This window comes from Struthio camelus, chromosome 2 (genome assembly GCF_040807025.1).
Source record: "Struthio camelus isolate bStrCam1 chromosome 2, bStrCam1.hap1, whole genome shotgun sequence".
Lineage (NCBI taxonomy): Eukaryota > Metazoa > Chordata > Aves > Struthioniformes > Struthionidae > Struthio > Struthio camelus.
In genome coordinates, this window is record NC_090943.1 from 158,977,753 (window position 1) to 159,004,312 (window position 26,560).

Consider the following 26,560-nt stretch of genomic DNA (forward strand, 5'->3'; position numbering starts at 1 on the left):
ATTTTATCATCAGGTTTCATGTAAATGTTCTCAAGTAACAGTCTTGTTCGTTTTACTTTGGAAATAACCTAGGTTTAGTTGCTGTGGACTAGCAATAATTCTTTTCGTGTGAAACAAAATTACTTCATTAAAAAAGTAATTTTCTTAGTTTTTTTTTTTTTCTTTTTTTTCTCTTTTCCAGAGTTTCTATGTTTCCACATTCATCTGAGCAGTTACTGGGACATAAAGATGGCCAAAGAGAGTCACTGACATTGCTTGATGCTAAAGAGTTGCTGAAATACTTCACACCAGAAGGGTTACCAGTTGGTGATCTTCAGCCATTACAAATTCCCAAACGGTATGATTTCAGCATATTGAAAACACTACAGACTGTACTCCAAACTGATGTACAAGAATGCAAATAACTGAATAAGAGCCTCGGAACTGCCTAATTGGATTAGTGTTTGCAACTAGTAATGTCCTTGCATTTCATGCCTGCCAGTGAAATAGGCCCTTATGGTCTTTATCGTAGCCCACTTGGTCTTGCTGTTTAGCTGTTTCAGAGATTCCCTCTTTGAAGAGAGGAGGATTTTCTGAGTGCTCTTTGAAGAGAGTATGCATTTAAACAATGAAAAAAATACCTGATTTGCAAAAGTGTGGAGTAGGCTTTTGCCATGAGTATACGTGTCTTTTTACAAAAGACTGTTTCTAGTGTAGCGGAATTTACTCCGGCAGAACTTCGGTTTTATTGGTGTGACTCATTTCGTTCAGTGCAAGGGAGCTGAGATGGGAACCTAATGCTTTTATGCTTTAGCGGTGTTTGACTCATGTCATACTGGTCCAGCATTTCTAGTAATATTCTTAATTGCTAAAGTGCCCCTTTAAAGGAATCTTGCCTACTCTGACTGCATTGCAAGAATGATCCTCAAGAGTAAATGCTGGTAAATGTTACTGTATTAATGACTCCTTTTTCAGCAGCAAAATTGATTTAAGGAGTTTACGGGCTAATTTTCAGGCTCTTTTTTTTGTTTTGATTTGTTTTAGAACCTGTACTGTTTATGGAGCGTGCTACTAGATAAGCTTGAAAGTCTTTGCAGTCACTAGGGTTATATTTGTTCTTGACCTTTTTAACGTTAAATAATGGAATCGATAAGGAAATTATTAGGTTTGAGCAAAGGATCCCTTTTTGAGCTTCCTTATATGTAATGAAGTAAGAGGACCTGTGAGAGTGAAAGAGTCTGTAGGATTTAGGTGATTTCTAAAAAAAAAAAAAAAGTTGCGGAACTTTTGAAACTAACTTCAGGATGTTCTGAGCAGAGAATTCAAGCAGGGTAGAAAATTTGCAGTGAAGTTTGAGAGTCTTCTATAGAGTTGTTAGTTAATCAGTGCCAATGCCTTAGGATTTTGACTGCAATACAGAATATTTTCATTCCAGTTAGCTGTGTGAGGAAGAAGTCAATAATTTGCTCACTACAAGCGTTCTTTTAATCCCTAAATTTTCAGAAACCTGCACAGAAGCTGACTATGTAAAATATTTTGATTCTCTTGAATGATTTGCTTTGAACCATAGCCCAGTGAAGCCTGAATTTGAAGGAGTTTTGTCCCAGTTTGCTTGGATTTTACTAATTATTATTAGGATGATGATGAAACCTTTAAGTGCCTTAAGGTAACAAGAATTTCTCTCATAGTACTGTAAGAGATCTTGGAGAGCTAAGAAAGATATAAAGGTATTAGATAATAAAGCATACTAGATGTTTTTGCTTGAAGACTGAGAGGTGTGCCAGTGACCTACAGTGAACATATGTATCTTGCTTGATCCAAGGAAGAATATTGAAATTGTCAATATAAGATTATAAAAATAAGAAATTAATTGGCTGAGAGCTCCATTTTATCTGATGCCCTGAACTACCAAGCCAGCATGCCTAAAACTTAGCCTGGAGAATAACTACTTTTAACTGAGAATGGTCCCAAACTGATGCTGGTAGCAAAGGTGAGAGCTGCTAGATTTTGCTTTTTCATTCTGGACTTGCAGAACTTGTTCCACTTCTACACGTTCTCATACGAACATCATCGACTTTGGTAAGGGCTTGGCTCAGGCTCTGTGCTACTAGTGCTCAGGTTTGCAAAATCAAAGTGCCAACTTTTTCAGAGGGAAAGATACCCCAAAACTCGGTGCTCCAGCTGACAGATCTCCCTGCGTGTATAGCCAGACAGCTAGGTTGCTATCTGGGAGACGGTGAACCATTTCCTTCCTGATGTACCCCATTGCTTCTTGCTGTTGCATCCAGTAGTACTCTGTACTCCTAGCTGCTCACCTTCCCTAGCAGGCTTTCTCAGTAGATTCTCTAGGGTGATCAATAACTTTGCATGTTAGATGTTCAAACACAGCGACTATAGAGTTTTTTTTTTTTCCTGATTTATGGAAGTACAATTAATCCAGACTGCATGTACATTTTTTTTTCCTTCTTTCAGTGAAAATGTTTTCCTTTTGACGCCAGAGCTTACTCCTCGGAAGCTCAGAGGTTTACCTTTTGAAAAGGCAACTGGATGCCATTATCATGGAGTTGAGTAAGTTCCATGCCTTCTTTTCCCAAAAGTGTTTTCAGCTTCCAATCAAGTTACAGGCGGAAACACTTAAAAACAATGTGAATGTTATTGACAGAAAATTTTACGTATCCATTTCATTCTTTGCAATAACTTTGCATGTGCCTCCTCTCCCTTTCTTACCTTGATATTTTTCATTAAACTGCAACAGTCCTGCCTTGATCATAATAGGACCTCCTTCAGCCTTTTAGTAAGCTGTACTGCTCTAGCTATACTCAATGTCTCTGAATTTCATTTGGAGTTGGGAGTGGCAAGGGGAAGAGGACTCATTAGCACCTAGCAAGTCACTGGAGCAGTACATGAGCAAAATACATATGTTGTTTCTACTTTGATATCAAGGTCTAAACGCTTTCAGACTACCAAGGTGTATGAAACCTGCTCTGGAGATACCTCTACGTGCGGGAAACCTGAAGCCAGCACCACTACACGAGTGTCAGCTGTAAGAACCTGCAGAAGAATCAATATTATTAGGACTGTATTTGGTTCCAGACAGCCAGTGTTAGTTATCGAAGGTTTTGGTGGACATTCATTCTATAATGTATAAAAATCCTCTCGTCATTGAGGGGAAGAGCAAAAGGACCTGCTCAAATACCTGTGTAGATATTTCAGCATAACTCTTTCTGTGTGGACAGACTCTTAGTCTGAACATGGTACACTGTGTCCGTTCAGAAAATTAGTGGATACCGCCTGTGTGCAGTTTGATCTTCTTGCAATTTTCTGCCTCCTTCTAAAACTGCCTTTTCAGATTACTAGAATGTGATCATTGATACCACTGGGATATTTCTTTCTATGAGCTTCACAAATAATTTGTGTTAAAACTGTTTTAGCCATGTCCTCTAAGAAAATGAAGCAGTTGTGCTATATGTTCAGCTGTCTGTTTCCTTCCTTACTCCCGTAGTAACTACTGAGTTTATTAATAAGCCTTTTTAGATTAACCTTAACAAAAAGCACCAACACCCAACTGGGTAGATAGAAGACATGTAGATTTGTTCAGCCAGTGGTAGGTAGAAAGCACTTGACTGTCTGTTGATAGCCTGCTCACCTGCTCGCAGGGGGAGCCTGTGATAGGCAGCATGCATGGGGGCTGACATTAGGCGCAGCACAGCTTATGCTGCCTTTCATCATCCACAAAAAAAAAAACAAGTGGAGACCACAAGGAAGCTTGGGTGTTGTGGAGGGGAGAGAGGCCCTAACATATTAATGTGACAAGGGAAATATACTGGGAATAAGGGAGGGAGGCACAAGAATGAGGTGGTGGAAATGGGAGATACGGTGAAGGGGAGGAACCTGAAGTTGTAGGACCAGAGTATATTGTGGTGGACCAGAGTATATTGTGGTGGGAGTATCATAGGGAGCATGTGGTCTTTGGGAGCAGCTGGTTTTTATACCATGCAGTTGTGATTTGCTTCCGTCTGGATGGCTGCTGTATTTATATTTGGAATTAAAGTCTTGCCAACAAAGCAGGAGTAACGGTTATGATTAAATCAAATTTCTGGTGTAATGAACCTGTGCCAAACATTTGCATTTTGAGTTGCAAAGAGAAAGCAATTGCAGTTAAAGCAGAGCGAGTAACTTGATGGTTTTACTTCTAAAGATAAAAACATACTCATCTTTGTAGGGGTTGTGATTATTCAGGAGACTGAGAATATAAATAAGGAAAATTAAGTACCTTGAAAATTGTAAGCTAAGAGAATTTAGTTTTATCAGATAATGAATTTTTTTCTAGTGGAAAGTCTTAATCAGCTGTAGAAATGGATTCTGTGGTCTGCTATAAGAAAAGTGAATTTCTCTCTGAATATAAAAATACTCTGAAGAAAGTGGAAAAATTAGATCTAGCAATTTAATGAAACGCCGTGTTAGCAGACTAAACAAAGTGTTATGTCCAAAGTTCCCAAGAGTAGGTAACACTGGTAAATTGTTTGGAGGGTGGGCTGAGAGAAGTCTCTCATTGCTTGTTCAGAATCCTTGTTGAGAAAAGGGTGGAATAACATTAGATGATGCTGTTGACCTTTCCTGCGGTAGAGGTAATTTGACTGACTGGCCCAGTCAATGAAACATTGCGCTCTAGCAAAGAATCTTGGAAATTATTTACGCAGGAAAAAAGTTAAGGTGCATGTTATGCTGTTTTAATCTCATGATTATCTTCCACTTCTTTTGCCCTTTTTAAATCTGAATATGAAATCAATATATAAAAATGTGAATTTACTCTCCTCTTTTTAAAAAAAAAAAAAATGCAATCATAGATTCATTTGCAGCTCCACAAGATTTAATGACATGTCCTCTTTTGCCTTGGTTGATTGAAGCCACTCAATCCTTGTAATCAATAGGAAGCAGAAAAGCTAGTGAGGCTTGCCCTTGCTCACTGCAAACTCTTGTATGTTTAGCCTTTTGAAAAATAGGACTTCCTCATATAGTGGTGCTTATGTTGGGCAAGGTTGAAGTTTGAATTTCCTAAGGGTGCAGTTAGCAAAGAATCTGCCCCAAACAGAACTTGGAACGCTTACCGTGCCCTATCTTCCTTGTGCTTACATTCACTTAATATAATCTCACAGCAGTCTAGTTTTTGGCACAACATGACTCTTCCTAAAATTATGTCAGTATCATTGCATTTTAGGATTCCTTTTTTCACTAGGAAAACTGCATTCTTCCTTTCAGTAAATGCAGATGATTAGCTTCCAGTTGTATGTTACAGAGATCAATATGGTCAAGTAATGGAGTAGAAATAGAGATACAGAGGATAGAGTAGATAAGGAGAAATCTTTGTTAAGTCTCAGATTTCTTTCAAGTGTGTTGGATGTCTCCCAGGAAAAAAACTGAGGCATAGTGCATAATCACACTATCTTTTTATGGAATATAATTTTATATATAATATCCTCTATTTTCTGGGTCTCAAAATTATGATGGATGCTTGCAAGGGCCGAGATCTGAAGATACTGAATCTACTGTGCATCGTGGTGCTCTTCATATGTTTGGGATCAGAAATCTTCTAATACTGTTTTATCGGAGTGTTACACTGTTTAGCATGTTAACAGAGTAATGTGTAAAGTGTGGACAGAATGTGAAAAGCTTTCAACAAAATATAAAATCCAGAGCTTGATAATGTACATGTAACACAGGGCTGATTATAAGTCGCAAAAAAATCCATTGTTAGCATCCTAGTCCTTTGTATATTGTTCAAAGAAAATAGTCTGTTAATGTCGATGAAAATTTTATTTATGACAGCACAGGATAATGACTTACAAATATTTGGTATATAATTTATCCTGTATAGTGGAGTTGCACTTAAATGTAGCCAAATCTATCAGGTGTGGGTTAATTTACTGGGCAGCTCTTAAGGTGTCTTTCAGAACAATACATCAGTTCAACCAAAAAAGAGTTGGAGATTATGCCATGGTCAAAAATAAGTTGTTCCATTTTTCTGATTATAATAAATCACACTTTTTCCTCACAGACTTCTCACAAATTTCAATTTTAGGTATTGTCTAGATAACAGAAAAGCTTTAGAGAGAGATGTGGGATATGCTGAACTTCAAACTCGTCTTATTCGATACGAAACTCAGACTACTTGCACCAAAGAGTGCTGCCCTGTACCCGTTGTCCTGAGCCCTCTGCCATCTCCTGCAGTCCTGTCAGAGCCTGGAAGTGTCCCGGATGGAGAATCTTTACAAAGCGAATTGAGAACGGAGGCATCAAGGCTAAAACGCAGATCAAAAGACTTAGATTGCTTTTATCCCAAGAAGAGGTAATGTACTGAATAAAATAAATCTTTAGCATGAAATATTTCAGTAGTTGCTTGTGAAATGCATCTTACCTTTCATCTTGAAATATTTTTAGGCGAAGCTATCTGGACAAATATTCTAGTAGTTTAATCCTCTTCTGTAAGTTCATTGTTTCTCAAGGGTGACCTTAGATTAATCAAAACCATGCCACACAGGGTCCTTTTAAATAAAAGATTTGGGGTTGTATTTTGCAAAAAGTGTTGCATTCCTTTGACAGAATGACAGATAGCTTCATCCAGGACTGAAGCTGTCCGAGCTGTTGCAAAACAAATAAGCAACTAGAGGTTTAGAAAGCTGTGTGTTGCACAAACAGAATAATTGAATTCCTAATCCAAGGACTTCTGGTATAAAATGACCCACCCAAATCCAAACTTATTCAGTTGTCAGCCCTGTTTATTCTAGGAATGTCGCTATCTCTTGGAGTTTACTAAATGGTTAGAAGAGAAGATGGGATTGTGTTTAGCGCTTCATACAATTGATGTTTCAGAATTACTAACTGTTAGAATTACTTACTGTTAAAGGATCAAATAGCGCAAGGTTTCAGTAGCATTGCAACTTTCAAGTTCCCTTGGGTAAAGATTAAAAATAAAATGCACACTTCCTAGAAGGCCAAAAGAAACTGGCTAGTTTCAGGAAGCTGGCTCTTGATTCCGGCAAACTTAGCTTTGCCTTATCCAGGGAAAATCTCCATATGCAAAATGAGTCCTTCTTCCAAAGAGTTATCTAATTTCTTCAGTTTGTTTCTAGAATATTTTAACTGGAGATGATATGGATTTAAGTGTCACAGACCAAATCCAACAGTGAAGTGTTCTCCTAATAGGAAGAAAGTTATATTAATAAGAACAATGACTGCCGTTTTCAGATTCTATTTGTTTACAAGAATGTGGAGTACTTAATATTTTTAGCAATTATATAGCAGCCTCTATAGCAGAAGCAAAGAACTAGTACAAAATTTAAATTTTTTCTTTCTTTTCTCTTTTTTCCTGCAGGCTAACCAAATCTGAGAGCACAGACTCTCTCCTTTCTCAGGCAAGCGGTAGTAGTGGAAGTCAGTATTCAATTGCAGTAACCAGGAAGCGCTCAGAAAGATCAATTTCTTTAGCTTCAGCGCCGTTGAAACAGTCCTGTCAGCCTCACAAAGTAACCACAAAGGCTGGCTCAGCAAGTCGCATAAGTGCAACAGAAGCTGAGACTTCAAAGCCAGCTAAGGAATCGAGATCTCAAAAACACACGAGGGTAAAGATTTGTGTTGTTTGCTTAATGCTTGAGAAAGTGTCTGTTTAACTTCTTTTCCATGTGTAGATTGACTTCTTTTTTTTTTTTTAAACCGAAATGTGGAGTGTATCTTCTTCTTCTATTAATTATTATTAAATTTCATTCTGTTCCCTTCTGTAAGTGAGTCCTGAAGGCACTGAGGAGAGTTTTCCGAAAGTAGGAACGGAAAAAGCATATAAGAAATAATTATATAGTGCCCAGGGAAGTTAGGCTGAGAGCGATAACAGATAGGAATAAAAAGAACAGTAATAAGTATCAATGAATGGGCATTTCAAAGTGTAGAAAATGTATATAGAACCTAAAGGCATCAAAGAAACATCTATGCTGGAAGGACAAAGACGTTGCAGAAGAACAGGACTATTTTGCGAATGAAAAGATACTCCAGTAGTTGTATGCATTCATTACTAGAACATTTAAATACTTTGATGCAATAATGTTTAATTAATAGCTGTTTTTATGTTTAGAAGGAGAATGTCTTTAGAATGACACCTGTGATTGGCAACAAAATTCATGTTTTGGAAAAACTTAGTTCTTGTATTGGAGAGTCTGAAATGTAGGTTTTTCAGGTTGTTGCTTCCCTGCCATGAGAGCTTTTGACAACTTTGTTTTGTATGCCAAGGAAAAATTGCAAAATTTGAGAGCCTTGTCAGCAAGCAGCTGAAGGAGATATGTTTAGATCTTCCCTTAAAGGGTATTTTCCTATTATTAATATTCATGCATACTTTGCACATGTGATAAGCTGGGATGACCTGAGTAAGCATAAAGTGGTGTGAGACTCATTCAGATCTACGGCAAAGTTCAAGCATCTCTGATGTGAAGAATGTCAGAGTATACTGTTTGATCTGATTCTATTGTCTGAATTTCTTTTTTAATATGGATGTATTGAACATCAAAATACCAATATAAAGGAAAGTAGCATATATAGTATTTTGGGAAAGAGAGAACCCGAGACACTAGAGAAAATGTTCTGTCTTCATAGCCCCATGTGAGTATTCACTGGTCTTTGGAATTGCTGTAACATTTAAACATTTTCTTAATTTTTGAGATGAAGGAAATGGAAATAGATTGTAAAATAACCCTGCCCAGATTTATCTACTGGATTAATGGCAGAGGCACAGAGGCAAGATCAAACCTAAGGATTTTTTTCCCCCCTTAGTCCTCTCAGTATATTATAACTCCCATCATCTTAACCCCTATTGTGGGGCAAAGATAAAGAAAGCAAGTGTGACTTTGTTTTTCTTGGACAGCCTTTCATGCCAATAATTGGGATCAACTTTTGAGTGTGTTTGTGTTGTTTCCAAGATGCTGAAGGAGGTGGTGGCCAAAACTCTTCAAAAACATGGGATTGCAGATGATCACAAATGCTTTGCATCATGCAGCCAGCGTCTATTTGAGATATCCAAGTTCTACCTGAAGGTAACCAGAAGACATGCTCTTGCAGTTGTTTATGTGCTTAATTAAATGAATCCACTGCTGAATATAAGTGGAGAATGACTGTAGGATGTTCAGATTTGGTTATGCGAATGATTCCTCATTATATGTTAGTAACACGTTTAGAAATAGAATGTGTGGAAAAACCTTTGGACTTGTAATCAAATGCAGAAGCTATGTTTACAGAGCATTTTTTGTTGTTTTTCCTGTTTATTTGTTGGCTTTGATTTTAAACCTGATAAAACTGTGGTCTTTTATGTGAGGTAACATGTTAATGCAGTGTGCTGTTGGGTGAGGTCCTGCTTGTACTGTATTGTTCTCTTAACTGCTGCAGTTATCTGGCAGCACCCTATGGAATCGTATCAGCTTCGTTTTTAGGAGGAGATGAGAAACAAGTCTTTCAGCAATACCTAAGAGACTTTATAGGTCAATATTTGAGCCTAGGTTACTTAGTCTTGGCACAAATTTGAATAAAAATGCAGTATGGGAGTCTGACAAGCTATTGCTCAGGAGCTGAGCTTCTGTTTCTGTTCATTTGCGTGCATTTAGCCTACCACAGTTTGTGAACTAACTCAGTTTAGATTGAACTTTAATAGAAGCTATTTAAGTTAAATGAAGTTGCTCTGCAATTGAAGAGGACTGAAAGTTCACACAGACAATTATAGCAGCTTGCTGATGAGCAGCAACTTACTCAGTTGTGCAGTCATTCTGTAATCACTTCGCAAATCTCCCTGAAATATGCCCTGAAGGAAAATCTCCTAATCCAAAGTCAGAAAAAACCTGTGTAGGACTGAGTGATTAGGGGAAATCAGATGGTTACTGGTTCCATTGCTACTAGGAGAGCAAAAGGAAGAGTGCTGCAGTGATCCTGTCTTGCAGCCCTAAATCTGCAAGAGCCTTTTGACTCCTTATCTGTGCAGCATGCTTCAGAAGAATGGTGTTGTAGACAATCATTTTCCTTTGGAAACAAGCAGCAAAATGAACATGCTTAATTTTCCTTTCTCTTTATGCAATGTTTTAAGGTGCTTAATTTGTTTGTTAAAGCGGATTAGGTTGGGAAGATTGGGCTCCGGAACAGATAAGCCATTCTAGGTTTTTCCTTTCTGCATTGAATTGTTTTTTCTCCAAGTTCTTCTTTCTATTCTTTGCCTGAATTCTGTCTTGCAGTAGAAGGGCATAGTTGATTTCCACGTTTATATAGAATTAAGATTTCAGTCAAGACTATAAGAATTTTGAATGTCATTTGAAGAAAGCGGGGGGAGGGAAGTCTTTCTGGAAGTTTGTGAAAGGTTAGCAACAGTGGTTCAGTCCCACTCTTGAGTACTAGGCTTGAACTGCTTTCAGGAAGGATGAAGCCCAATTGGAGCGCATTTAGATTATTTCTTCAACACAAAATCAGAGTCAAATAAATAATTCTAGTTCTGCAGTTCTGAGAAAGGTGATAAAAGGATATGGTCCCCCAGTTAACTGGTGCTTTTATCATCTGACTAGAGTGAACATACGAGCGTCCTAATCTCTGTGGCTTTGTGCTTCATATTTAGGATCTGAAAACTTCTAGAGGACTTCTTGATGAAATGAAGAAAACGGCAAATAACAATGTTAAACAGGTAACGCTGAGTTGAAAAGATGTTTCTATAACTAACTGAGGCCAAAGGCAGTTGTTGCTGCTTAGCTGTAGGGTGGTTTGGTCCACAGCTCTAAGAGATGAATAAAAACATTTCTTTGGCTGTGGTCTGGGTTCACTTCTGTGATCTCACAAAAACTCTCTCAATCAGTAGTCCCGTGGCAAAACTTCCAGTTGCATGGGCTGATGTTTTAGAAAGTGTTCTAGTTATAGCTGGCGACGTGATTTGGCACAGCGAGAGATGTAAATGAAGAAAATAAACTTTTCCACGTCACTGAAAAAATGCCTTTGAGATTATTCCTTGAGAGGAATTTGGACCATTTGGGAATTCTTCTTTCCCTGTGTTCGAGGAAATGACATTTCTTTTCAAAGGTCAGGAAGCAAGAAAGGCATCTGTAAAAGGAAATAAACTTCTTAAAGGAAGCAGTGTAAAACTTAGTAATTTTAAGCTCGGGAATATCTGTAGACAAAAGTGAAAAGAGAGATCAAGTGAGCTTATTTCTGTACAGGGGAGACTTTTGTGAACACTAGTATAGCGGGAATACCAGGAGTAATAGGTACTCCTGTCCTCCAGAAGTTGAGCACCTCTGCTTTAAATTCTGGAAAACACACTGAAGTAACTCTGTGATGAAAAAATTTTTTTTAGATTTTTACTGTATAGTCTTCAAAGTTATAAATTAAATGTAAGGATTTGAACTGGGCTAGTTAATAAAAACCTTTCAAACTCTTAAGGAGAAGTGCTAGTTCCCTACCCATGTTATCCTATCAGAGTAGTATTTCTTGTGTTCTGACCCATGTTCCCTCATGAACTGGTTCCTGCAGATCATAACGGTTCGAAAGCTACATAGGTTTTGAGGTTTGATGTTAAACTGGGGTGTTGTGCTGGTGTGCTGTTTCTCCCCCGCCGTCTTTGACTGTGAATACCAGTTGGTAGTTTTATGTATGAACATTAATGCTGTTGGCAAAGAGATATTAAAACCAAGAATTTTCAAAGTTGGCCAACTCTCTCTGTATTAAAGGATACTTTGAACACTACCTTACAAAAAATCTAATTGCCCAGCACTCCTCAGTGGTCCGAACAACCACCCAGTCTGGGGAAACAGCAGTAACAGTGGCAGCAGATACAACACTGTCAAAACAATCCTTCCCCTTACGACTTAGGAATTTTTTTCGGTGGAAACACTAGCTATCTAGTGTTGTGCGCGTACCTTGCCGCTAGTACATGGAGCATGGCGTGAAGTAGCTCAGTTCAAGGGATCTAAAAATATCTTTCCCTAAAGACAAGGCATTCTGTAGGATTAAATACAATTCGCTGGTAGCGCTACAGCTGCTCAGTTTGTTTATTAATACTCTTTCTTCTTTTGAATGGGTTACCTTTTAATTCTTGGCAGAGTGAAAAATACACAGCTCAAGAAAGAATTGCCAAAGTACATTGCATGTTCTTAATTTCCTTCCAGAACAGGAGTTATGTGGATAATTCATTTTCTCATTTACTTTCCTAGGTGATTGAGTGGGTGTTAGAGAAGACTGACAATTAGAGATACTGAATGGATGCTATTCACACCTTCCTGGAAACTTCAGAGAGAGAGCACTTTTCATTATATGAGAAACACTAAACTGGGTGAAAGACAGACAGGCACACAGCAGGCACACACACACATGAAGAGTTTTGTTTAGAGTAATTATGTAGATCTAATTCTCAAGCCAAGTAGCATGTTTTGAAACTTCATACTGATAGCTTTTATTATAATTTAAAACTCAAATGAAAATAGTTTTTTATATGCCTATTTATTGTGTTTCATTGTTAAAAGGAATGCAGCTTGATTTGATTTTTTGATAAAACTTTGTTTTTTTCAATGAGGATTTGTTACTGACATGAATACAAAAGGCTGTATTTAATTGGAACAACAAGGCTATTTTACCTTTTTGCACAGAAAGACCTCTATTTTATTTGCAGTTACTTGCTGTTTTATAAATAAACTGGATAAAACTGCTTACAGTGTGGACTTCTTGTAGTGTAAATGACAATAGTTCCTATTTGTTCTGCAGGTGAATACAAATAGAATTGAAGTCACAATTATCCTTTCCATGTCGTAATATGTGAATAAAATAAGCATGTCTATTGAAAGCTGATGCAACCTCCCATTAAAGGAAGGATGATTGAGAGAAGGGGAGTATAAGCTGAATTTCTGACATAGTTTCATGTGTTCTCTTTGTAACACTCCTTAGAAACAGTTCTACACTGGGGAAAATAATCAAAATGATAATAGTAATGATGATTGTGACAGCTGTGTAACAGTGGGCACATTGTAGTTAAATGTACAGGAGAGAAGTAAATTACCAAATTCAGTCTCAATTTGCCTAAGACTTAGGGCTGTGCTTGTTTTGTACTGGTACAGTTATTTAATTTTATGTTTGGTTGGGGGGGAGGTGTTCCTACCGAAACAGATATATTTTTACAGCTTTCAATATAAAGATTCCTTATACCTCATGTAAACTAGCATGGTTAAAATCGATAGTGTCACAGTGTTACTGGCTTGCTATATACTCCTGGAAGGAAAATGAATTAAGCAATACTAATATAAGCCACACTTAAATCAATATGTTGATAAAATTATACTTGAACTAAACCATGTGTAGATTAGACTTTCTTAATAGTGTTGGATCTACCCTATTCTCTAAGGAGTCTTTCTGACTTTGTTCTTTGTCACGTTCTACTATTGTGTAAAGACAAGCCCTAAGGAGTGTGGTGTTTGTGGATTTTTCTTTCTTTCTTTCTTTCTTTCTTTTTCTTTCTTTCTTTCTTTCTTTCTTTCTTTAATCCAACAGGATCTTGCATTTAACTCTTGTGTTCCTTTATTCCAGTGTGTATTGTTCTGCTTAAGTCTAGATGACCTTTTTTATATGTGGCTGTGTACTTGTTTTAACTGTGCTCTGAGCTATGTGGCTGCTTTGCTGTGCCAGTGAGCTCTAGCTGGCACAACGTGCGTCTCAGCTGACTACTCTGGAGTCAGCTCAGGACAAACACAACTACTTGGGGCTAGATTACATTTGCCTTCAAAATGCCACATATCCACAGCATCTGGGTTAATAATTTAAAGGGTTTTAATGTTTTGCTGAAATACGAGCACAATAAAATAATTTAAATACAATTTAAAATTACATTTAAATAACTATTTAGTAAGTGGATGCCCATGTAATACTAACTGTGCATGGCTTACATTTCTTTCTTTGTATTCAAGGCAAATTGTTTAATCATGTAATTGTATGAATATCTTTACAGCCAAATACTTAAAATTTATGAATACTTACTCTTCTAACATGTTAAAATTATTTGCACACAAAGCAAGAATCTTGGAATGAAGACATTGATCTTCCTTTCTGTCCATTGTGGAATACAGAAAGTCTCTACCTCTGAGTGTAGAGCAAAAAGCCTTAATGTGATCTGATATCTTGAACATGAATGCTGATATTCCTGCTGTGCAAATCTTAAAGCAAGGTACTGAAAGCTGCATTTCCTAGTTAATATTGTGGGGGTTTTGCATACTAGTATATAGCAGATTGGAAAGATAATTTGTAGTTAATAAATTGGTTGAGGATGTGTAATCTGATAAGCAGCAGGATCAAAACTTTACATTTCATAGAATATTTGAAGCTAGTTACCATGAGCAAAGAAAATAATTTTCAGGGAGGTAATTCCTAATCTATAACTGTCTGTCTTGACAGAAAAAACCTGTTTGTACCTACCTGTAAAAGAGCTTTTATAAAAAACTGGGCTTCCCCCCCAGCCTTTCCTGTTCCTCCTCTACTTAGGGAGCCTTGGATTTTGCTACTGTCTCACTTCATGAGCAAGTTGAAACCAGTGGTTATTGTTCTGATTGATTTTGCAGACTCAAAGGCCAACCTGAAATAGTAACCAGGAAAGGGGTTAGAGAAACGTTAGCATTTTGATGTATCGTTTATTTGTAGGATTAATAATACTGAACCAATGTAGCGCTGCGCATGTCTCACCTGCACTTGGTCATTATATCGTTGTTCTAGGGTAAGTGACAGCTAGTTTATTACTGTGGCTTAACCACTTGTGCCCCGTTTGAGCTGTGATAACGGTCCTTGTGCATGCTCTTAACCTACAGAAAAGCACGCAAAATAATTTGACCTGGTCTACAATGACAGTGCTAAACTGAATTATCTTGCATCTGTCTTGGTATAAACAGCCACACTAAGCGTTCCCACAGCTCAGCTGAAGTGTAGGAGCAACTTGGGTGATACAGAACTGCAACAACCCTGTGCCTCTAAACTACTTGGAATATTTTTTTTTTAATGTGGCTGATGAACCCATATTTAAATCCAACCTATGTTTACCTTACTGCAGAAGGTTTGGTTGCTTGCTTTCATGTTTAGACAAGTCAGGATGCAAATCATGTTCACCAGTACACATCTATGCTCTATCTCCAATCCACATTATGGTCTTAGTATACAGGACTGGGGTGAGACAAAACTGATGTAATGAACATGTGATGAGATGGTCACTTCACCTAGTGATAGTCACAGTGCAATTACCGTAACACTCCCCTGTAACAGAATTTATCACGAGTACAGACGCTTCTCCGAATTCCCAAACTCTCCAGTTCCTCCCTGGGAGCTGTTTTCCAATGCCCATGACTATTTACATAAGCACAGAAACCGTGAGGAAGGAAACAACTTGAGAAGCTATTTCCTATGTGAAAAAGTCGCTGATAGGTTACTTTAATGTTTTTTACTTATGTGTCTCACTAAACTCTTCACGCGTATCAAGCATGCTGACAGCTGCTTGAAAATTTGCTAGTTATTACTAATATCTGCTATTAATCATGAAGTCACCTTTGAATTCATGAGCATCCATTTCAAATAGAATTCCTAATTACTTTATAAATGTTTCTTGTTTCCTTCTGGCAAAATAGCCCCAGTAAACAATTAGAAACTAGTCCTATTTATGAGTAAGAAAAATAAGATAAAGAAACTTAAAAATCAATGCTAGAAATAGTCTGGAGCATGAGAGTGTTAAGGCCCCAATTGTGCTTCTAGTGAAAACAAAGGCAAAGCGCCAATTAACTTTTAAGCACTGCTAAGAGGACACTGGGGAGTCTGTCTGCAGACTGAAATCAGACCAAACTCTCCTTGAACCCAGCTGTGCTTAGGCATGTGAAAAGCTAGATGACACGTGCATCCATATCTATCATATGGGAAGGAGGAATACTTACCTTTCCTAGAAAAGAAAATACTTCCTTATTTGGCAAAGACAAACTTCTAATGCTGTTCATGGTGTACGCTTCAGGTAGCGCCTGAAGAGTTGCCTTCTAATTTATAAAGTACCTTAAGAGAAACAGTAATTCCAAAGATGGTTTTTAGGCAAGTGAATAGGTCTTGCCCTGCCCATCCTGTTCAAGTAAATTGACTTTCCCTTCTTTGTGGGAACTACGACAAAGGAACCATCGAGGTGTGCGTTTTGTTTGCTGTTTTTAATACGTACATACTGTAATTCTTACAGACCAGACTCTTAACGAAACATCAGTATGCTTCCCTGAAGACATCAGATCAGCTTTGTTTTATGTTCTGACAAACAGCTCGTATCACGTTTTTCCAGTATCCTGTACCTTCCCATATGTATCCAAATCTCTCTGAAGGTGAAGCTTCTATACAGACTTTCTGAGCAGAACGTTCAATTTACAGGCAGCGTCTTGTGAAAAGAGTGAACTCTACCATCGCGCCTTTCCAGGATTTCCATGGTCTGCTATACCTCAGGTAAGACTGAACAAACAGCCTTACAGTCCCACCGTTAACTTCTCCATTTGGGGTACTAAATTAAGAATTGAAGTGGGAGCAAGAGGGGGAACAAATCCTTTTTTCCATGGGGGTTTATGAGAACTAAGCAAGGCTTGCGTTTGCCTTGCTACTACGCGTGCCGTAACCACCTCGTACGTACACGCGCCAGAGAAAACCCTGTGACTTCAGCCGGTGAGTCTGAACGACTTTGCCCAGAACATCCTCTTGGCTTTTAGTAAACACCAGCAGCACAAAAATGCTGTTTAAGTGTGCTTCGAGACTGACATCGAAAGCGCTACTATCGTATGAATGCTGAGCTTACTTAATAAAAAGCATCAAGGCAACATTGAAAGTACATTAATACCTTTACTGATTTTTAAAAGTCATCTGGTTAATATGATGAACCAGCTGTTTGAAGTAATTGAATTAAGATAGAACGACTAAGGTTTAAAATGTATTTTCCCCAGCCCCAAAACAGAGCACAGCCTTCTCAACAGTTTGTCTGGGTACAAAGTAAGCTCACCTCACAAAAATCCAATAAATGACTTTATTAAATATATTCTTTTCCTCTAAAATATAAATATTCACTATACTCTTATAAATGTGGAGTAGGTCCATATTTCATGTGTCTATCCCATCCAAATATGAATCAGTCCAAAATCTGAAAATGAGGAAATAGCATCTGTAATTATCATATTTTTTCTATAAATATATATAATACGAACTTTTTTCAAACTGTTTAGTTATTCACTTCATATAGTACTGAGCACCTTAGATTACATACTGTGTAATTCAATTGTTCATACTAATATAGGAATTTGTAGTATTTACAATGCACATACGCGTTAAGTATAACATTCCAGTGATTTTTAAGTGTAAAAGGAACAAGGAAATAGTGCAGTTGACATATGTATTGAACCTACCCCACAGTATGTAAGTTCTCACTTTTACTTCTGGAACGTTTCTAGGAATCTAGGTCCAAATTTTTAAGTCATACTTTGGAACGTCAATAAAATACTTTGCACACAGTGCCCTGAAACACACTTTTTAAAAACTTCACACAACGCTTTAACAAAGTGCTCTTTGAGTCTGTCCTCAAAGACCTACTCCCACAACGTACCGGCTACATGCAGCTTCTTATCCTAGAAGCTTCCAAAGCAAAGGACACCCAAATAATTGCTACAGAAGGTTATGTGAGTGGCACTGATAGCTACATGCGAAATGTACATTTGGGAAATCATTGGTAAATTATGTAACGTATCTCCTAACTTGTGAATTTACACAAGGAATTAAATTTTAACTGCAAGTACCATGATAGTAAAAAAACTGGAAGTTCCCAGCTCCGTAAATCACCTTTCTGACTCTTTTTGATTGAAGGGAGGTGTTGGGAGCGGGGCTGCTACTCCAAATGTCAATGTAGCTACTGTCTTAAAATGGTTATTTTCAGTATTTGTGAATTCAGCCTTTCAGTATTTGTGAATTCAGCCTATCATCTTAATTTTTTTTCAGTTTTGATGATTAAGATACCTACAACAACTACCAGAAATTAATTCCTACAATGTGAATAAGCAGTATGACTTACTATTACTTCTCAAGACTTAGCTTAAAAACAACATGGAACCATACAGTGTTTTCAATTTTCTTTGCCAGCCAAGTGACGTTACCTTGAAACTCACTGGCTTTCTCAAGTATGAAAGCACTGTAGTATTACAAGTGAACTTCTGATTTATTACTTCCTATATAGTTCCTGTCCTTCCAAGTGTGAATTTAGGGCAAAACTTCAAAAGGAAATAAAAAAAAACCCACTACATGAAGCAGTTCTGCATACAACTTAAGAGCAATATCAATGCAATCCATATTCTATTTCTTTCTCTTCCTACCCAACCACATTAGGCCAATTTAGTATATCCAGGTGCAGCACGTGTGTATCACCTTTGATGGAGAAGTAGCTTCCAGCGTTCCTGCCTTGCTGCCCCCTTTGTCCCCAGCGTAACTGTGAACCAGGCTCAGACTTACTGATTCAGGTGTATTGACTGAAAATAATAAGGCGTGGTGCAAAATAGGAAATAGTAATTTATGGGTATAGGGGTCAACATCTTAAAATAAGTTTTACCAGCAAGGAATGCATCTGGAATCACACCCAAATGCAATTAAAGTTATCTTAAGCTAAAAAAATGAAGTCTGTCTTAATGAGTTCCTTAATGTAGCTGATTTAGCAGCAGGAAAAAGGTCTAAGCTCCAAGTCACCCTTGCAGGAGCAGTTCTGTATTAAGGCTTCTCTGGCAGGAAAAGCTTTTGTTCCTGCCTCTGTGCATTTCCTCAGTGTTGTGGAGCAGCTTGAGTAACTTTTCTAATCATCTAATTTAGAAAACAAGTCTTCCTCACTCCTCAAGTTTGTTCTTCAATCAAGATCATTTGACTGACAGTTAAATCTACAAGCAGCAGCAGCAGAGCTGATGAAGGGGGCTGGTGGTAGGAGGACAGGAAGCTCTTAAGTCTTTCTCTTGGAAAACGCTGAAGTGGAAGCATGCTGTCCGAAGCTTAAGTCACATTTCAAAATGCTCACTTTTAACTGAGCCTGGGATCCTGGGTAGCTGAAGCTCAAAGTCATTCGAACCCTTCTGGAAAGGGACTATGAAAATATATGTCCTGTGTGCTTCTACCCTGCCCTCTTGTGCTCTGTTCTCAGCAACAGACTGGCTCTCAGTACCTTCCTACAGCTGTTGTTTTGGGTCCGTCTCTAGGAATGTGCACAAGATGTCCTATCATTTGATTTGAAAGTGCCTTTCAGCAGGAACCCCCCCCCCCTCCCTGAGCTCTTCACTGACCATCTCTTTATTGCTTTAGGGCATCCTACTCAAAGTTGCAAATTTGCATGCTCTGCTGGGTATTCAAGGAACAGGTTCTGCTCCTCCCGCAAGAAAATTTTATTTAAATGGTGCACAAGTTAGAACAGAAAAAAATATATATGAGTTTTTGGTGGAGGGACAGTCTTGTTTATCGAACTTGTCAGGCAACCTTCACCTTGCATTACAACCAAGTGCCCGCTCTTATCTGCTTAGCCCTTTACTTATTCTATATACAAATACATTGAAATAGGCACAATTTATGATTCTGGAACTTTTACACATATAGTACTACACTCTTTTGCTGTCCAGTATGGGATTTAAAAATCCCATTATTTACAATGAAATCCATTGTTTTCCTCTTCATGTCATCGCTTCAGCTGATCAACATGACAGCCAGGCTTTGGAAGATTGCCGGAAATTACCAAGGCCCAGTACTGAACTCCAATCTCGTGTACACTGCTAGCTGTTACAGGTTTCTAATGTTGATTGTACTTCAGATTAGCAAGGTCACTCCACTTTTCTTAGAAGAAACAGGTATATCCCACTTATGCCACCAGACCAAGTCTTGTAATCTTAGCCGACAGGAAGGAATGAATGATGAACACAATTGGCTTTGGACAGGAATGAAGGTCCAGTTGCTGAAATTGCAAAAGAGATCAGGTTGAGAGCGACTCAATTAGATTACGGCTCAAATAAGCAACAATCTTCTGAGCGTTTACTTCATTAACTGCTGTCTGGAATTTTCAATAGACTTCTATTAATAACAACCTTTTATCACAGCCATCATATTGTAGCTTATTTGCATACAGCTGTAAATATTTAAGCAACTGAAAGTAAGTAATAAGTATGCTGAGAGCCTGTGACATTCTCAAGCCTCAGGGCTTGCATTCACCTGGGCAAGCAGCAGGACGCTAGGAGCTGGACCCTGCATGCACTTTTCCAAGAAGTTCAACCCCTATGTCTTTGCAAGCTCTGTTTGAGAACAAGACTGGTTGTAGGACCGCTGTATCCGCCACCCGGTTCTCATCCTTTTCCTTATGCATCTGCTTTTGCTCACTGTTGAAGACAAGGTACTGCACCTTTATCGGACTCAGTATGGTTGCTCCTGGGTTCACACAGCTGCAGGGAGCAAGACTGAACTGAGATTTTTTTTTTTTAATTCCCTTCCATGACCACAGCTCAATCTCACCATGCGCTTGCTAAATGTGAGAGCCTTCTCAGTGTGGGCAGTAGGTTCAAGACTAGGATAACATACAAACAAACCAGATTTGTCTTTCACCAATCATATATCAAGAGCAATTTTATCAAGAGCTAGTAACAAATTCCGTTCAGAAGCACACTAACAGCCTCCATAGTAAGCAGTTTGCAAAGTATGTTACCAAGGGTGATGTGAAGAATTAAGCACCCAATGTGTTTAGAAACTGCTGAAAAATTTGGCAAGAAAGACCAGGTTTGCATGCATAATTTATGGTATCTAAACCTTTCATAGGAAAAGCACCTTATTTTTAGGCATTGTGACAGCTAACTTAGAGACCTACGGAGACAGTTTGCACTACATCTGTAGTCCTCAATTTTTTCAGCAACTAGATCACCAGAAGTGTTTAAAACAAATCTAATACCTGGCCATACAGGGAAGCAATTTGTTCTTAAATGTAAGAAATTTTTCATCCCTCCTTGCATGATTTTACTCTTTCACCTTTATTCTTAGCTTGTCTCTAAGACATGCACTAGAAAGCATGGCATCTAAACACTGGTACTGGAATCTATACCGGCCAGCTTTTCCATCTTATAACCTTAAGGCCCAGCAAAGAGATGGTAATTTGCATCCCTCTTGCTAAACGCAGTACTTACAATTTCTCCATCCTTTCCTCCAAAGTCTAAATAAAGCATCCTAATCCCATCATCTGAGGACATTTTTAGCTTTTCGTAGGGATATTGTGCGATTGTCTTAGAGAAGGCACCATCTTGTGGTTCAGTTGTAAGAGAGAATCCATGTTCATAATGGATGGTCAAACGGCACTCCTGGCTTTTATACGTGCAAGCTGAAGAAGAAGAAAAAATTTAGAACTTAACATTCCTAAAAGCAATAAATTACATTTGGCTGCAGTACTAGATATTAATGATGATACCTGTTTTTACTGGAATAGTGAAAGTAGTGTCTTTAAAAGGTGCAACTGTACTCACAATTGCTAATTTGAGGGGGCAAATACTCCAAACTTAGCATTTTACATCTCCTCTCAACAGTCCTGTGTGTAAGCTAACCGCTCCTAAAGACTGGGCACAAGTCAATCATCACGCTCTAATTGTGAACCTGCAGATTTTGAAAAAGTAATTGAAGTCATTCTGTTGTGCAACATCCAAGCAAGCCTTGTTAGTTACGTTCTATAAACACAGATTAAAATTCTTCTTGGCAAGAGTAGCACTGATGGCAGTCCTTTGATTTATTTGATGCATTCCTCATCCTGCAGTGTATACATCTAGGTGCTCATGCAAAAACAAGCTGATGACATTTAAGAAGACTCAGCATGGCATTTCCTCCTTCCAAAACTTGACAAAGTCACAGCCACTCTTCTTGCTAAGTGTGATATAGCCAAAATCAATAAACGTGTCACACAATGCGTGACAAAAATTAGAAGCTGTAAAGGGCATCCCTAAAGAATGTTGACAAAGATGAAGACACTCTTGAGTCCTCATTAGTGTCATCGTAATTGAAAAAAGGCCCAGATAATTGTATATAACGGCTAGTGCAGCAGAAAGTCTGCATCTCTTCCTTAGCTCAGAAGCACAGAACTTGATCCAAATTAAGAAAAAGAGTTTAGGTGTGCACATCACAAATTCTCTTTTCCCCTTTTACATCTGAATTCCTTTGATAACTAAGGTTTTTACCTAAAACTTTCCCCAAAAGGCTAAATATTCCTCACACTCCCAGCAGCACCTCCACTCCAGCAGAGCTGAGCAGGCTGGTGACTATCACATACCCAAGCCAAGGATGCCAAAATCAGGCATTCATTTTTTCATCTCCTCTCAAGGGCTCAATCTGGTAACTTGTCTCAGCACGTGCCTGGCAGCACCCATCTGTCCGCCTTCTGCACAACACGCAGCAGCAGCTGCCCCTTTCATTTCAGTCATGGTGAGAAGAGGCAGTGCGGTTCAAATATTGATTTCCAGTTACTCTTCCATATAAAATACTTCTGTTCTTTTCAGGAGCCTCATGTCAAGAACAACACGATCAACTGGCCCAAGCACACAGCAATTGAATCACAGGCCCTCGTTCACTCTTTGCGACCTCATTAACCTGAGCTTAGTTTCTGGATGGTGACACTGCTCACTAGAAGAAATGTCAAGTGCCCCAGCTACAAGATCATTCATAATCTTGGACACAGATGTAAGTATAATGCTGCCAAGAAGGGATCTTAGCACTACCTTCAGCACCGTGTTAAAAGAAAGGGCTGATGCTCTCCTGCCGCTTTTTGAAAGAAAAGGCTGAGGCATCAACGTCAGGAGAGGGTGCTGGGCTCAAGGAGAGAAACATGCTCTTGGGTTGATGCCCCGTTATTCATCAAGTTGGCTCCAACTTCATTCAGAGGCACTTGTGAAAAAATCTGAGCTCTCAACAAGGTGGAGGGTCGGGTAGCTAACAGCCAGGCATGTCCGTGCTCAGGACACTCATGAAGTCTTCACAGAGCCAGCTCTGGCCTTACTGCAGAGTAGGTTCGTCGTTTGGCTGTCAGTCAGACGTTTTTAGGCTGAGTGGAGACACAGTTCAATTTTAACAGCCCTACCAACTGGAGAGCTAGTGAGGGAAGGACTCACAAATTGTAGTGTGGTGCTGGGCCCAGAAGAAGGCAGAGGGGGAAGAGCAGACCAAAGAGCAGAAAGGGAGAACTCAGCCAGATGCTCACGCCCAGAAGCACTGCCAGACTTAAGAGAAAGGTGCAACCTCAAAGCACCAGCCTAACAGCTGGGTGAATAAATGGGGAATTATGCCAGAGTATCTGCAGCTGATATTACTTTTATTCCAGTCAATTTTGCATGGAGGACACCAGCACTGGTGTTCAGAGACTCCTGGCTGTATCTTGTGAGGGAAATGATCAGGCGTCAAGATGTAGCCATGACACTGGTTTGTATTTCCTCATTCTTTTGAAGTGTGCAGATCTGGGTGAATAACTGAACAACTCACACTTGTGAACATGCAGTATGCACGGCCTGTCCTCCTCTGCCTCTTCCCTTCACAGGAAAAACTCCCACCAGTCTCTGAGGTCTGTTGGGTCTCACAAAAATGCTCTTTTCTGTGGGTTTCCTGGAAACCGGCAGGCAGCTGCTCCTTTCTACACCTAACAAGCACTTGTTAGCGACAAACAGCCCTACACAGCTGCACAGGACTGACTACAAACTTGTGAAACTTGTGTCTGAAACAGTGTGAGGGAAACAAGATGAAAACTGAGAAAATGACAGCAATTGTGGCCTAGTTTCATGGTGCTGGCCAGAGGTACCACACAAGCTGGAGATGGGTGGGAAAGCAAGGAAACGACGTTTTCAACATGCAACCTTAATTTGTACATTTTTGAAACGAACCCTCTCTAGCAGAAATGGCTTGAGCTTCCCATGACTGTGGACTAATGAATAGCAACCTTCGGTCCGTAGAATAGAGCAGGCATGAGGACAAAACCCAGCGAGCACGTGTGAAGAAGGGACACTGCACGTGTTACTCACATGTTGTGATTTCTGTGATGAGCTCTGCAGAATTGTGACAGCCCTGCACCACGCTCCTCGTCCACAGTGAGAGGTCTCTGCTAGTCTCTGTCCGGAAAAGGTGGGTTTCGATCCCTTGCCTTGTACCAGTACGGGTTGCAAAAGACAAATCCACCCCAGATTGTGGTGAGCCTTTTCCTGGGCCAGAATGGACCAACCTGAAATTGGATTTGCAAATACATTAATGAATAATAACACCGACCAAAGCTGGTATTTTAAGCTGTTGGTAGTCTTACATATAGCAGTTGCGTGCAATGAAAGTAATTTAGTGCTGGCCAAATTTGTGGAGCAATTTCCGCAGTGAATTAAGGCTTCACTTTATCTGTACAAGGAGCAGAATAAGCAGCATTGCAAGTGCCCACTGCGCCGGCAGATCCTACGGCGGCGACAGGCGACTCAGATACAAGCGCTGGCTCAGAGAAGGCAGCTGAATCCCACCCTTCAGCCTCAAACTGCCTTCGCCATAAAGCTCAAGCATCTGCAGGCAACCTCTACAATAAACGCTGCCAGATAAAACAACAAGTCCCATAAAGTAACAAGTTATGTAAAATATGCAGATGCCAAGTACTCTCTTGTGTATACTTTACCTAATGTAACTGTAAAAGGCAAAATGCTGCAGCTACTTGTAATCCTCGAAATTCTCTCACATTTTGCAGCCATTAAATTTTTTTTTGCCTGGCATGAACAATTGATTTCCTGTGACCAAGAAAAAAGGTTTGTTCATCTGGGCAAACGCAAATTGCAGGAAATGTTTTTTAGAGATAAAATCATCACCTCATAATATTTCATTTCTCTTTAAGATCCTTTTTTTTTCCCCTAGGAAAATGTGGGACAGGGAATACAGAAGCCACTCGGGGACATTACCCTGCTTCCACTGGAAAGAATAACGCAGAGGAGCTTTTCACGCTTTGAGATCTAGGTACTTCACCTCAGTGGCAGTGACAAAACGAAACCCAGGACATTCTTCTGGAAATCTTATTTTTATTTTGTGTCTTCTGTTTGCCTTTCTGTAGGCAAACGATATATTTTACATGAGAGTGTAGCACAAATATGTAACATGGTAGTAGAACATATGCTAAAGCATGAAATATTAGATTATGCTAATTATCTATTGAATACTAGTTCACCTCAATTTATTTTTTTCCACTGGGAAGAACAGTTGCTTTTTTGCTGCCACCATAGAAGTACAGCATCAGAGAGATGTTTTAATAGGAAGAAGAGAAAAAAGGGGAAAACCCGAGAACTTTAGCTTTTCAAGCACTGAAACACTAATCACTGGGCATCTGAAATTTTCCAAAATTCCCTGGCAGTCCATGTTGATATTTGGTAGAGATTTGGAGAAGTTCTTGGGCGCACGGTTTGTGAAAGAAAGGGTGGACTAGACTGTTAGCGGGAACAGTGGAAGTAGGCCATTTTGCATCAGCTGCAAATCTGTTCTTCACAATCCAAAATACAATATGGGATATGGCGTCACGGTATCCCAAACACTCCAAATAAGCTAACCATGGTAAAGAAAAAGCAATGTAACCACTATAACAGAGCAGCCGTGTGGCTGTGCCCCTCCCAGAACTCAAAGTCCCCTCCCCAGCACTACCTTACACCTCTCTGTACAGCACTTCCCCCGGCCGAACAGATGCAGCCCTCTTTGGTACCCGCCTGCCAGGTTTGCTACATTTGTTCATGCCGAGCTACGTGGTAACTTTCTGTGAATTTGACGATTAAGGTAGGAGATCGGGAAGTAAAATTTCCTCGGTTTATTTCTACTGCTTTCAAAAAAACCTCTGGCTTCATGCTTTATCAATTGCGCTGGCGCTCTTGGTTTAAGAGCACATGAATAGAATTAAGATGCATTTTACAAATTAAAGTATGTTGGACGCATCCAGCACGAACCTCGTTTCTTGCCTGCCTCCTCATGCACAATATCATCCCCTCAATACTATAAATTCAACCTCATTATTTCAAAATCCTCTTCTATCGTACAACTCCCGATCACCCTTTGGAAAGTCAGGCACTTTTAAACACGAACTAGGCAAATATGCAGCAGAATATTTGATAATATTTGTGTACCGACTATCAGCACTAATGTATCTGGGTACAAGTCAAAGGATTCCCAAGCTTTAGTAAATTCACATTCCCCTCAGCTGTTTAATTTACACAGAAGGTCTTTTCTCCTGAAGGACATACAGATACTTTAAAAGGCAAAAAACATAGCCGCCTTGACTTCACAGGCGGCTTCCTCACGCACGTGCCGCCTGTGGCTCTGAACGCACAGGCGCTCGCGTGACTGGCGCACCCGGCACCAAACAGCCGTAAAGGCACAACAGAACAACGCTGTTAATATTCAACCGCTGTGCCTGTCCCTCAAGGTTACTCAGATATGTCCAGGTTTATGAAATATCTCTGCAAGAGCACAGGAGCCCCAAGTGCTTTTTTCCCTGGAGCCCCCAAGAGCCGCCAGAGGGCAG

The 26,560-nt window shown here is 39.3% G+C and overlaps 2 protein-coding genes across 3 annotated transcripts in view; one reads left to right on the forward strand and one right to left on the reverse strand.

The window, feature by feature from the left end:
- MTBP (MDM2 binding protein) overlaps positions 1-12,685 on the forward strand; it is a 28,960-nt gene extending 16,275 nt beyond the window's left edge. Inside the window, exons 16-22 of one of the 2 annotated variants that reach the window (XM_068933188.1) lie at positions 182-337; positions 2,452-2,547; positions 6,059-6,325; positions 7,352-7,598; positions 8,940-9,053; positions 10,610-10,675; positions 12,195-12,685. In XM_068933188.1, the coding sequence (XP_068789289.1) occupies positions 182-337; positions 2,452-2,547; positions 6,059-6,325; positions 7,352-7,598; positions 8,940-9,053; positions 10,610-10,675; positions 12,195-12,230 (982 nt within the window). In that variant the 3' untranslated portion in view covers positions 12,231-12,685. Of the gene's footprint in view, positions 1-181; positions 338-2,451; positions 2,548-2,922; positions 4,082-6,058; positions 6,326-7,351; positions 7,599-8,939; positions 9,054-10,609; positions 10,676-12,194 lie in introns of those variants that run through there. The other variant, XM_068933189.1, reaches the window with a different exon arrangement.
- Positions 12,686-17,027: 4,342 nt separating this feature from the next.
- SNTB1 (syntrophin beta 1) overlaps positions 17,028-26,560 on the reverse strand; it is a 119,475-nt gene continuing 109,942 nt past the window's right edge. The window contains exons 5-7 of the mRNA XM_068933190.1: positions 24,057-24,253; positions 21,195-21,385; positions 17,028-19,981 (exon numbers count right to left, since the gene is read on the reverse strand). Coding sequence (XP_068789291.1) covers positions 19,889-19,981; positions 21,195-21,385; positions 24,057-24,253 — 481 coding nt within the window. The 3' untranslated portion in view covers positions 17,028-19,888. The remainder of the gene's footprint in view (positions 19,982-21,194; positions 21,386-24,056; positions 24,254-26,560) is intronic.